The sequence below is a fragment of the Suricata suricatta genome, chromosome 2, assembly GCF_006229205.1.
Source record: "Suricata suricatta isolate VVHF042 chromosome 2, meerkat_22Aug2017_6uvM2_HiC, whole genome shotgun sequence".
Classification (NCBI taxonomy): domain Eukaryota; kingdom Metazoa; phylum Chordata; class Mammalia; order Carnivora; family Herpestidae; genus Suricata; species Suricata suricatta.
Window position 1 is genome coordinate 114,914,726 of NC_043701.1, and position 13,338 is coordinate 114,928,063.

General features: G+C 39.8%; 1 protein-coding gene across 2 annotated transcripts in view; it reads right to left on the bottom strand.

Moving 5' to 3' along the window:
- Positions 1 to 6,155: 6,155 nt before the first annotated feature.
- The window catches only part of A1CF (APOBEC1 complementation factor), a 52,671-nt gene continuing 45,488 nt past the window's right edge, over positions 6,156 to 13,338 (bottom strand). For both annotated transcript variants that reach the window (XM_029915082.1, XM_029915074.1), the window contains exons 9-11: positions 10,601 to 10,737; positions 9,519 to 9,673; positions 6,156 to 6,389 (exon numbers count right to left, since the gene is read on the bottom strand). In XM_029915082.1, the coding sequence (XP_029770942.1) occupies positions 6,238 to 6,389; positions 9,519 to 9,673; positions 10,601 to 10,737 (444 nt within the window). In that variant the 3' untranslated portion in view covers positions 6,156 to 6,237. The remainder of the gene's footprint in view (positions 6,390 to 9,518; positions 9,674 to 10,600; positions 10,738 to 13,338) is intronic.

Here is a 13,338-nt window from a genome sequence, read left to right on the forward strand (position 1 = left end):
TAAATCGCAATAATAATAGGTCGAGAGTTAATCTTTAAAAACACTTACTGCACCCACCTTGTATTTGGCAATAATAGTTGAAACTTAAAATTGAGAACAGAGTTGATTTAATTTGGAGGATTCTGACTAAGTGAAAAAACTATCAACTGGTGAACTTAAGTGTAATTACACTCAATTTATAAAAATGCACAATGGATCAATAGACCACGTACTGCACTGTGGAAATACGTACTCGCACATTCATAGTTTCTGGCATAAGAGAACTGATCATACCTTCTATGAAGTAGAGGCTTGTGGTTTATAGCAATAGAGATTAAAATTAGTTTCATTATTTTCTTCATGAATATTAAGAATTAAAGAGTGAAAAGGAGGTTCTATAAAAAGGAAAATATCTGCCAATATTATTCTCCATTAAGAAATATTGAAAACTTTATATGAAATTACATGAGCACAGTTCATAAGCAACAATAATGGCAAAGTGAAATGGAAATGTTTGAACAAATCTGTAAAATGGGGAAGGAAAAAGGCAACATGCCTTTTAAGAGGAAGGTTTACATTCAAAGTCCTTTCTGGTTTGCAATGTAAGGAGATTGGTTTAAGGAGGAAAGGAGCTGGCAAATCCTCCATGACCCTCCTAATGGCCTATCTTTTATTTGTCCCTTGTCCCATCTGGCCCCCGAGGCAGAGCTCAGGACCCAGAGCCCAGGGGCTTTGGGAGGACAACTAGGGCCAGAAAGGGGTTGGTCTTGGAATCACTGGGTGGGGAGTGGATTGAGGGGAATCATGAACGAGAAGATAATATGCTTCCCTGTGCTTCTCTCCACTCCTACCTAAGTCAGAAAGAAGTCAGTGGGGCAATTTCATTTAACATGCACCTGTTCTGGAGAGGATAAAGCCAATCCTACAAAATTTAAAAAAAAAAAGAAAGAATGAATGAAAGAACGAAAGGAAGGAAGGAAGGAAGGAAGGAAGGAAGGAAGGAAGGAAGGAAGGAAGGAAGGAAAAGAAGAAAGAAAGAAAGAAAGAAAGAAAGAAAGAAAGAAAGAAAGAAAGAAAGAAAGAAAGAAAGAAAGAAAGAAAAAGAGCCATAAAGATGAGGTCACTGTATAATTTGTTGTCTAAACTGGGACACATTTGTGAGTCTGAAGAGTTATGTTAATATTGATAATTATGGCTGTTCCAGCAAACAGAACATACTGATGCCCCAGAGAGACATCATTAACCCTGAGTGGCGTTGACACTCTTCAGTCTCCAAGAAGTCCCTGCAGGCAGCTTATTTTCTTTAAAGTGCTGTTTCTTGGCACTTCCCCTTCCTTTAGACAAAGTAAGGAGAGAGCAAGGCATATTCTTCTTGATTTCTCTCCCCAAATAAGAGAAGAGTGGGGGAGGGAGGTGCAGAAGGGTTGTAGATTTCATTCCAGGCATATTTAAATGAATGGAGACTTCTGGTTTCCAGGCAAAGAAGTGAATTATTTTTCACTTCTAGATTGGTTACCAATTTCTTTTCACTATTAGCTGAAGTATACAGTTTTCTTTTTATCTTTTCTACAAAACTGAGGTGACCTGCGATGCATGAAGTTCACATTCTCCCATCAGTGAGTCTATGTGTTCAAGATACAGTGTTCTCCCTACTAAACTCACATTATACTTCTTGTAGAAACATTGTAAGAAAAGCTGGGGGCGCCTGGGTGGCTCAGCCAGTTAAGCCTCCGGCTTCAGCTCAGGTCAGATTTCAGGTTCGTGGGTTCGTGCCCCACGTCAGGCTCTGTGCTGACAGCTAGCTCGGAGCCTGGAGCCTGCTTCCCGTCCTGTGTCTCCTTCTCTCTCTGCCCCTCCCCCTCTCATGCCTGTCTCTCTCTGTATCACAAATAAATAAAACATTAAAAAAAAAAAAGAAAAGCTGACTTTTAAAATGGACATTTTCTGTAGAATTCAGAATATTCTGTATGCATTTTTTATTGAAAAAAGTTTGTATATGTTCTCCATAAGCAAAGCAATCAGGCACGCAGGTCAGAAAGTCTCATTTCTCTGATGGTTTTACTCATTAGAGCAGGATGTCCTTGGCTTTGTTCTGACATTGGCAAAGGCAGACATCTATCCTGATGGATACATGACATTTTCTAGGACGATGTTCTTGTAAAGCTCAAAGCATTTTTAAAACATCACTAGAATGAAGTAGAATGTCAACATCATATTTAGTGATCAGTTCAACAAAATGCAGTAGATAACTATTCCACATCAGGAAGGAACAGTGGGTGCCTAGTTTCCCTGTCTTCCAAGAAGTATATTAAAATTCCTAAATTTTGCTATTAATGTTTTCTTGTAAAAGTATTTATCACAAAGTTCACTTAAAGTGTTCTATTTGAAGCTCAGTTTTGCCTTGGACAGAGGTATGTATGATACATAAAAATGTATCCCCAGGATATAAAGAGATATAAGTTGTTTCATCTCCTGGGTACTTCTGGATGAATGATGTCAGAAGGGGGTGACGGACCATGACCTTATGTGAACCCTTGGGGCACACTGTTCACTGTTAGTTGTAAGTTACTTTGGGGAAATCTTTGCTGGTCCTGGAGCTAGGCAACATTAATATATTTTATCAAACTTCATAGCTTTGGATATCTTTCCTAACCCTTATTCTTGAAAAGCCACCCTAGAGAATTTCCCTGTCCCCCATGGATTCAAACTGTGACCGAGTTGTCCAAGGCAGAACTAGAAAACAGTCATTTAAAACATATCATGAAAATGAACATAATTCGAAAGTTATATTGAGGCAATATTCATGAAAAGCAAACCAATGTGAATGGAAGGATGTGTTTTAAAAAAACTTTTAAATAAAGCTAAACCTAATTTCCTGCATAACTATTATCAATACATAGCTATAATTTGATCTCCATCCACCATTAAAAAGTCAAGGAACTGTGGTTTGTTAGATATTTTTTGAAGTCAATGTTTTCTTAATACGAGGTAGCTTTCTAGCAGCACTTTTGGGTGCTTCTACCCAAACACAGAGTGGTTTGGCATGATACCAGGTTTGGGCACAAGTGGGAGGCAAGAGCTAGCTATGTAGGAAAACTGTATCTTGCTGCAATTAGAGATGGTCTTCTAGCTACAGTAATGGGGTGGGAGAGATATATAGCAATTGGAGAATAAGCAGCCTTTTTACAGGTAAGAGAATAGATATCTAATCTCACTTGCTGTACCATTTCCTTGTACGTAGCAGTGGTTGATTTTAATTTTCACTAAGCTATTAAGTCCCCAAACTGAGAAACTCAATCTAATTTACTAGATGTTCCTAAATTATTGGCTTGGTATTCTGTTATCACTTGGTTGGTTGACTAATTTTAATTTCTTCTACGAAGGATTTTTTCTAGGAAGCAAGAAGAAGTAACAACAGCAACAAAAAAGATATTGATGGACAAAGGTACAATAGGTATCAAACAGGTGCTAATTTCTGATATCCAAAAACGAGAACATCATGTGAAATAAACCTCTGGTCCCACAGGTGATTTTTAAGCATCCCATTTTTTAACATTCCCAACTCCTTATAGTCAGAGCTGTTCTCCATGACTTAATTTGGGCAAAGTAAATACATATGGCAGTACAGACACATTGATACTTTCTATGAATAGGTTCTAATGAAATTCAAAGTATTGTTTGGATTTTACTAGAATGAAGTAAAATTTCACCAAAAAGTAAAACAACAGCTTCTCACTTTAATACAGCTGGTCCTTATGAGCCAAATGCATGAAATGTTTCCTTAAGCAAGTAATGAAGTGGTCCAGTAGTCATTTTCTCCATATTTTGCGATTTTTGTATATTTAGGCTTCTGTTCTTAGCCTTTAAAAGTCATCATGATTTCACCCAGAATAATGACTTTTCTCATAAAAAAGATTCTTATGGTTAACTAATTGTTCATTTTGAGTAAATTTAAAACACCTCTGGATGAAACCTTCTATTTTTCATTGATGAGACACACAGAGGGACTCTTTTCTATTTCCAAAGATTTAAAAGAAGGTTAAAACTTTTGCTCTTGAAGTTTGGAATGTTTTTTTTTTTTTTTAACTAAGCAGGAATTTGCCTACCCCAGTGTAATTACACTTTTTGAGTATAGAAGAAGGTCTGTAGGGGAATGTAGATTTAGACCTGAAAACTGCTTAGGAAAGAATTTTTCACTTCCTCATTTTAAAAATTAGTTTGAAAGAGTTAGTTTGAAGCCAATATGAATTATATTTCAAATTTGTACTTTTTATGAAGTGAAAAATATAATTTGGCTAGTTAACTTTGAGAAATTTTTCTTGCATTTTTCTATTTAATGGAAGTCAAATTAAAAAAGGAAGACATTAAGGGACAGGGTTGAGATGGAAAGATTATGGTCATTTCTAAAGCTAGTTATACATTGAAATCACCTAAGATCTTTAAAAAGTACCAGGAATATCACCCCAGGATATTCTAATATAATGGGTATGAGGCGCCATCTTGGTACAGGCATTCTGAAAAGCCTTCCACGTGTTTCTAATGTGCAGTCAAGTTTGGGAATCACTATCCTAGGGAATATGAGGATCAACATGTAAAGCCAAAAGCACCAGGTCTTCCAGAGTGAGCTTACCCTTGAGGCCTTTGATTATCTGATTGGAATTACTAGAACTGAAAAGTTATAAGGACTTTTAACCATTATTGGAATTGAGCTGATTCTGATTGGAATCTGGGTTGATTGTGAATCCCAGGATTCCATTCAAGAGTTGACAAATTGTTGTATGTATTCATGTTGGTGTTCTCCTTTGAGTCCTGTAGAATTTTACCAGGGCTAAGGGACTTTTTTTTTTTTTTTTTTTTTAATGAAAATTCTGGTACTGTAGGTCTTAAGCCACTAATGAGACTGAACCTGTAGTTACACGTGTTTGGAGTTCAGACCTCAATGACTTTTGTTTTGAACAAAACACAGTCATTTACATGCATGGTAAGAAAGCAGTGCTTTCTGCTCCCTCCATCCTGGTTTATTGTAGCACCTGAATCCCAATGAGATGTTCCTGGAAGATTTTGGTAGAATCAGTTTCTAATCAATTAGCAGTGGTGGGTGTAAGGTTTACTGTGACGAGTTCAAGACCAAAGGGCTTGGATACGGTAAAGCTGTCTGATAACTTGTTGAAAGTAGGAGGGAGGAAAGGTAGAGGATTTGTCAGTAGATTTAATATGAGTGGGTCAGACAATCCAAGGCTGACCCCACATCAATATAAGAGTCTCTGAATGCTGGATGGTGGTCAGGATGCTGGAAAAAGACCAACGAAATGAGAGTGAATCTTCACTTCTCTGTTTAAAATGACTTGGCAGCCCATTTGCTGAATAGGAAAAAGCATCATAAGTGATAATTGGTAGATCTGATGCGGCTTTTTATGGTATTAGGCATGAGCAAAATGAGACTGATATGAAAATAAACCAATGTGAACAAGTGGAAATGTTTACAATGAGAAGAAGTCCTTTTACACTGGGGTGACTAATGTGTTGGGGGACCCTTGGCAAGGATGGGGGATCCAGGGAAGAAGAGGTGTAGGCTGATGAGTTTAACAGACAGTAGGCTTGGATTCATTTTATCGTTATCTGCAACACATCACAATGATTTCCAGGAGGTCCCTGGGACCATGGGGGACAGGGACATGCTGGCCTAGGACCGATTGAGACGGCGCAGTGAACAGAAGTTATGCTGACCCCATCAGCCCTTGGGTAGTCTTTCACAGACCCCAGCCTGAGAACATATCCCATGCATGGTGGGGAATGCAGACCTCCTTTCAAAGAGCATCCCGCTCCCCCCTCCTCTTTGTGACTCTGTATCACAAAAGCAGGTGAGAGCCCAGGTTAAGACTCAGGCATTCACATGCCTCTCTTTGTTGTTTCTGACCCAGGTCTGCTCAGCCTCTGAACTCTTGCTCATTAACAGATCTCTTTCCACGTTATCAGTGTTCAGAAACATGTCCCCAAGTCCCACGGGAGCCTGGGAGAAACAACTTTGGGGGCATGACCCTTTAGCTTTCTGTCAGACAAAAGGCTTCTTGACATTTGGTTTCACTGGGAATATATCCTCATATCATGATTCTACAATTAGTATAAGCTAAACAGTCTCAGGAAAGTCACTGCTTTAGGAAAAGTATTACTTGTGATCGGTAGGAAACTGAGTGAGAGGTTTATTTCTTCTAGATAGAGTTGTGTGTGTCTTATTCTTAAATTAAAAGAAAGATATCTTCAGAAGGCTCCATATCCATCCCCTCGGGCAGTCACTGCAAAAGTGGGGTAGACCTCATACGTTGTATATGCTGCTAAGTCTTGTCCAAGGGTCACCGCTTGCTTGAGCTGGGCTGCGGACACAGGTGCACTTGCATTAGGGACAGCGTATCCTGGAGGAGGAGGCAGAGAAAGCTTCATCAAAGGCATTTGTATGTGCTCCCTTTGGTTTATCGTCTTCTTTTTGGAATGTGAAAATTTAACATCTCTTAAAGCCAAAAGTTAATATATCTATTTGACAAAATAAACTCATGGGGTGGCTCAGTCAGTTAAACATCTGACTTGGGCTCAGGTCATGATCTTGCAGTTTGTGAGCTCAAGCCCTGCATCAGGCCATCTGCTGTCAGCACAGAGCCTGCTTTGGGTCCTCTGTCCCCCTCTCTCTGCCCCTTCCTCTCTCTCTCTCTCTCAAAAATAAACATTAAAAAATTAAAAAAGTAAAAAATGAACTCAAGAGACCTAATATCTAGACTCATTGACTAGGGGACAGTGTTCCTTGAAGCAAGGCCAACTATGTGTGCCAGAACCACTTCATGCTTACAGGACTGGAAACACTGAAGATTGAGTCAAAGAAACAGAAATGTAACAGGATGTTGAATTAATGAAATCTTGAGATGTAGAATGATTTCAGAGGGTGGCAGAATTTACCAAGGAGGGGAGGTGATTGAGAGGTTTGGTAGGGCTGGAGAGGTGCAGTTCTGTGGTCTGGTTTTGTACCTCTCACCCTCATCTAAATGAAATGTTAAAAATCATTGCTTTTACCCAAGAAGGACATATAGGGACTAGGTAGACCAGTAGGAAAAATACTGAATGTTTTTGCGTATTTCTACATAGCATCATAAAAGCAAATACCTGGCCTGTTTACATTTGTACCCAACTGTGAAGGGGGAAGACCATCTTGGCTCCCCAGCAAGCTGTCTGGGGGCCATAAGGCTCGTCCACACCATCAGGCAACCAAGGGGTTTGGGTGGTAAGGAGGTCTTCACGTGCGGTCACATTAGTATCATGTTGGGCTGATTTACATCTACTTATAGAGAAAAGAGCATAACAGCTATTATCTAAAAGTAGTGTTTCCCTGTTAACATTTTAGATCAAAATCAAGCTATTTCTGAGATGATCCAAAAAGGGAAAAACATACTTAAGCAACAAACAGGGACCTGATTAAAAAAAAAAAAAGCCCCATTTGGTTATGTGCTGAGGCTATCATCCCAACCCCAGACACATTGATTTCTTTCTGGTGGCTTCTCAGGAAGTGGTGGCAGGAAACTGGCTGGACTATTTTTTTAAAAACTTAAATCCACTCCTTGGCTTGTGTACTTTGGTCAGTAATACTGACTAATGCACTACTGAAGTTTGGTACATCTTCCAAGGATGTGAGAAATGTGTTACCAATTACTTTCCTAACTTTGGAAATAGCATTTCTAAATAAGTGAGTAAGAAATACACATGTGTGAGAGTATGTGTGTGTGTGTGTGTGTGTGTGTGTGTGTGTGTGTGTGGTGTAGATTCTATTTTAGGGGTTTTGAATTTTTTTCTTCAACTTGGCTAATTTCTCAAGTGCAAGAGTATTTGGATTTTAAACAGATTCTTCCCAGGAGCCCATTATTCTTTGCTTGACTCCACAGCAAAGTTCTAAGAGCAGCTCTCTGAGTCTTCGGTGTCCCCAAGACAACTCTCATGCCCTAAATATTTTTTACTTCTTGTGGGAGCAAACAGAGGTGAGGACAAGAGCAAACATTCTTAGGTAAAAGCAAATCCTTTCCAATGTGCAACTGGAAAATTCTGACAGTGGCTCATTTGTTTTTATAGAACATTACTTAGGTGGCTTTGGGGTGCAGCTGTCCACAAGACAGGGGCTCCACCTTCCACAAGAACTGAGACCCCTGGCGCAGGACCCCCAGTAGACTGGCATGTCGACACCCTTGTGTGGCAAGCGAGCATGGGGCCCCAGCACAGCCCAGGGGACCTGCCCTGTGTAGTGGCAGCTGTTGGCTTGGCAACCTCGCAGGGGCACGCCACACATCTTCTCCACGTTCAACAGGCCAGAGCTGGAATTGAGGTCACATTCATTGGTTGCAACCTTGCTTGCCAGAATGGAAAACATATTTGCAATTTTTTAGAAGCAAAAGAAAACCAGAATGAGCCCAGGTGTTATGGATGTGAGCAATAGAGAGTCGTCACGCCTGTAACGTGACCAATATATGAATGAATGGATTAGCAGACATGCCCTATTTCTGGGTCCAGTCAGATCTCTGAATTGGCCTTAAGGGAGGTATGCCAATACAATGACTCATGACCAATTTCTTCAAAAGAAATGAACTTTTATTGCTAAAAAATGGAGTTATTCAACCTAACTTCTAAGGAAAAATTTCCAGAAAAAGTTTGTTGTCTGGTTTCTTTTCATCTCTAGAGGGTTCACATTTTTAATTATTAGCATTGGTTGTAGGTACCTACATAATAAATGGGGGAAAGTCTTTTAAATGTAACCCTGAAGGCATGTCGATCTACAGATAGGCTTTACTCTGAGCAAACAGCATGTGTTCCAGACCAAAATTACAGAGCAGATAAAATGAGGACTGATTATCTACATATTGAAGAGATCTCAATCTGTCTCTGGCTCTCTCGCACACAGAGTTTTTGACTTAAAATAACTTAAGAAACACATTTCTTTCAGAAAGCAAAGCAATAGAAGTCAAGTTGAGTTGAAGATTAGGAAAGTGCAGATAGTTCCAGGGCTCCTTAAAAGCCAATTGACCTTGGCCAAATTACTTCATCATCCCTGTCCTTGGTTTTTTTCAGCTTACGATGGGCATTATGCTACAACCTACCTCTTGCCATGTCATGAGCGTTACTGACATAATATAAAGTGTGCTGAGCATTTATTTGGGTGAGAGCCTGGCATGCCCTGAGCGTTCAAGTAAACATCAATTTTTAATAGGCAGTTCCAAACTCTTTTACTAAAAGTGAAGACCCAAGCCAGCCAGATGCAGAGACTGGCTCTTTCAAGATCCCGCTGCCATTCAAGCTGAGCTGAGGCTGTTCTCTCCCTACTGCCCCCCCACTCCCATCACTCCTCTCTGTCCAACCTGGATGGTACACTCGCCTGGACAGTGTTTTTGGTTACAGATGGTATAAATCAGATTTGCTGTGGGTGGAGGTCATAAACAGCTCTAAGAGTCCACGGTCCCAAGGGAGGGCAAACACTCTGGGTGGGGCGCCATGTCTGGCAGAATTTTCCATACCTGGGAAAGCAGTGGCGGTGGCGGCAGTAGCAGCAGCAGCTGTGGGGGCATCGGCCCCTTCGGTGGGGATGCCCAGGGTGTGAAGGGTGTGCTCAGCTGCGTAGGTCTTGGCCTCATCCACGTAGGCACTTAGCTTCGGAGGCGTGAAGTGGTGGCTGCAAAAGGCATATTTGGTCAGGGTACGCATTCACATTTGAGGTGTTGAGATGGAGCCAAAGCTAGTCACTGTTAGTGTTTTCAGATGAGCAGATAGTGGAATTTTGTGAGTGTTTTTTATTCTCTTTGCATCTAAGACCTACGTGTGTGTGTGTGTGTGTGTCTGTGTAGGAAGATTTGTGATCTGACTCAGGACTTCCGTGGTGGACATAACATTCTTGGAACGCACACATAACTTACTACATGGCTTTTTTACTGCATGTGTGAAACAGGAGAGTTCCTAAAATACGCAGAGATGCAGGCTTGAGGCAGTGATACCCACTCACAGAGAGGATCTTGGATCCAAAATTTAAGTGACAGAGCACAGGGTTATTATGTACAAAATGGCAATTTCCTATGGTTCAACCTGAACACTACACAGATAAAAGAACAGATGATAGTTTTCAATTCTGTTATCTTTCACAGCTGAAATTTTTCATTGGTTGATGATGTTACACTGTCTTCATTGTCTTTAGGCAGTGTGGGGCCTTTGAGAGGCTTGCACATCTATCCCACTATACAACTCAATGTTTGCCTTTAATGGAAATTGAGTAGGTAGTAGACAAGTAGTTAGCTTTTATAGATAGTGACAATATAGGGGCCCCTGAGTTGCCTAGTGGGTTAAGCATCCAAATCTTGATTTTGGCTCAGGTCGTGATCTCACAGTTCATGGAATCAAACCCCATGTCAGGCTCTGCGCTGACAGTGCGGAGCCTGCTTGGGATTCTCTTTCTCTCCCTCTCTTTCTGCCCTTCCCTGTTCATGCACACATTCTGTCTCTCTCAAATAAACATTAAAAAAAAGATAGTGACAAAATACACTTAATTTACTGGAGACTCTTATTCTAAAAATCTTAAAAGATTATGAATTTAGGAGACATTACGCACATGGCAGGATTCTGGCTGGCCAGGGCAGGAATGGTTACTTTGTATAAGAATAGTTGCCTTTGATCTTGTCCAATGGCCGAGTGCAGCTGATATACCGGTTGTCCCCAGTTATTTTTCTGACAGATTTCTTCTAATATCTACAAGAGTTAAAAATAAAAGTGATTTCCCTTCCAAATGTCACATTTGCATTATTTCTCCAGCTTTCAAGGTTTTAAGCTCTACTCTTCAGTGTTGAAACTAATGTAAGAAAATATAAAATGCCACATGGTTTAATGACTCATACAATTTAAGATGAACTCAACTTGAACTCCATTTAAAGTGTTATGTCTATTAATTCATAAAAATCATTTTCACATCACTTATTCTAATATGTTTTTAGTTCAGTCCATTAGCTGTAACTTTTTTTTTTTACCAATAGCTTAATTTTACAATACGTTTCATGTATTCATTGCATTAAAGAAAAATTGACATTTCAGCACTGTGTGGCTGGATTTCCTCCTTATTGCCCTCAATCCTTCTGTCTATAATGGTTTAGAGAAAATAACCTAAGACTATATTTTTATTTTATGTCATTTGTCATAGGGTTTTAACTTTACATTTTCATAAAAATCGAGTTAAAAAGTTTGGTGGGTTACTAGTTCCCAATGAGCATTAATAGATAGGTGTTGACAGCTGCAGTGTCTTTGGCAAACCACTTCTGGCTATTTTTACAGCAATCGGAGTTTTAGAATCCTCCTGCATGCTTTTTCCTTCCTTCGTCCCTACTTCAAACTAAATCTTCTCTCAAGGCACACATTTTTAATTTTTTTTTGTTCATCCTGAAGCCATTTTTGGTGGCCCACCAGTGCTGATGCTTCCCATGAGTCAACAGATTCAGGAAACTGCAAAATGGGGCATACGTCTGAAAGGAGTATGTGTTTGGGATAGAGGAAGGCCCCTGGCGAATCTAGGCAGGGTCTTATCTCATTTGTTCCGACACTAATCGCAGCTGCGATCATGGGGCATTTTCCAATTTATTAAATTTGTAGATTGCTCCTATTTCCTCTCTTAACTTTTTCTTTCCAGTACTCGTGATTTTGCAGGGATCCTTTGTCACCCCTTGTCATCTACAGAGCATTCCCTAAGTGTTCCTGGATGCTAGAAAACTGCTTTAGCAGGCAGACACATTGTGTGGGCTGCGTGTGCCCGGTGTGCAAGCATGTGCTCAAGCAGTTACAACTACTGACTGTACAGGGCAGTCCTTGTCTCTCTGCTCCTGTTGGGCATTCATGACCCCATCATGGGGGCCAACTATGTTGGTTTGGGTCAGCATAGCCTTCCATGTCTAAGCTGTAGTTGTAGAGATTCAGAGACAAATTAAAGAACTTTCATTGGCTGCTAGAGATCGTTCCTTACATATTACTATAAACCATGACCAACTTCTAAGCTGGGTTTAATACCAGAAGCAGAGATGATCCCTCATGCTATGGCAGCTCATAGAACTATGATATGGAATTTATAATAATTACTATTTTTTATTTTCTTAAAAGATTTCTATGTATCTTAGTTATTTAATAAGGTTCCTTATTTTAAATTTTAACCCACAATAGATTGGATGACAAGCTTTAGTGTTTTCTGAGCAAAGCTTCATCATGACACTGGATTTTATTATAATTATGTATATTTACTATATATATACATAATATTATGTATAATTATTATATTTGTATGTCAATATTTTCTTACTGGATTAACATATGGCTTTTGATGGCAAAGACTGTATTATATTCTCTTTTCCATCCCCAGAACCTAAGAATACTTGGTGCATGATGAATGCCCACGAAGTGGTTTTTGAATAAACAGATGATTGCTGTTTCTCACTCTGATAGGCATCTTTATTTTTAATTGCCTGGGTAGGGATGGCAGACACCATAGATGAACTAATTTGTATGTCTAAGACAACCACTAATCCTGCAAAAATAGTGAGCTTTTAGAAAACCAAAATTTTTACTTGATTGCAATTGTAAGGGTACTTCCATCAACTTGGGGCTTATACCTTTGGGCTAAGAGTAGGGAAGTTACCTTTAGGGTCTGCAAACTGTACCTCTGAACAACTGGTTATTGGTTCTTCAGTCAATGCCTCTACAGGGAGACCCGCATGTACTGCACACTCACAGGCAACAGGCTAAGGGTTAACATAGATCCCATTTTGTTTTATTTTTAACCCTGTTATTCATTTTCCACACTGGAACAGCTTTTATAACTTTTAATTTTCCAATAATAAAAACCACAGCCTCATACAGACACATGGAAACGTGGAGCTGTGGAATGAGAGCATTAAAACTTAACCATAATCACTGCCCAACTATAATCATTATAGAAGAGTTAATTGGATATGACAGATGGCATCTCATAGTTAATATGGATAATGATATCACCATTGGTAGCATGGTGCTTTGTTTTAAACACAGTGTCTCCGAGGCACCTGGGTGGCTCAGTCGATTAAGTGCCCAACTTTGGCTCAGGTCATGATCTCACGGTTTATGGGTTTGAACCTGCATCGGGCTCTGTGCTGACAGCTCAGAGCTTGGAGCCTGCTTGGGATTCTGTCCCCCCTCTCTCTGCCCCTATCCCACTTACCTCTCTCTCTCTTTTTCTTTCAAAAATAAGTAAACATTAAAAAAAGAAACACGGTGTTTCGAGTAAAGGATGTCCTGTCTGGTCTATTCATTCCCTGTCATGAATACTCTTCATTAGTC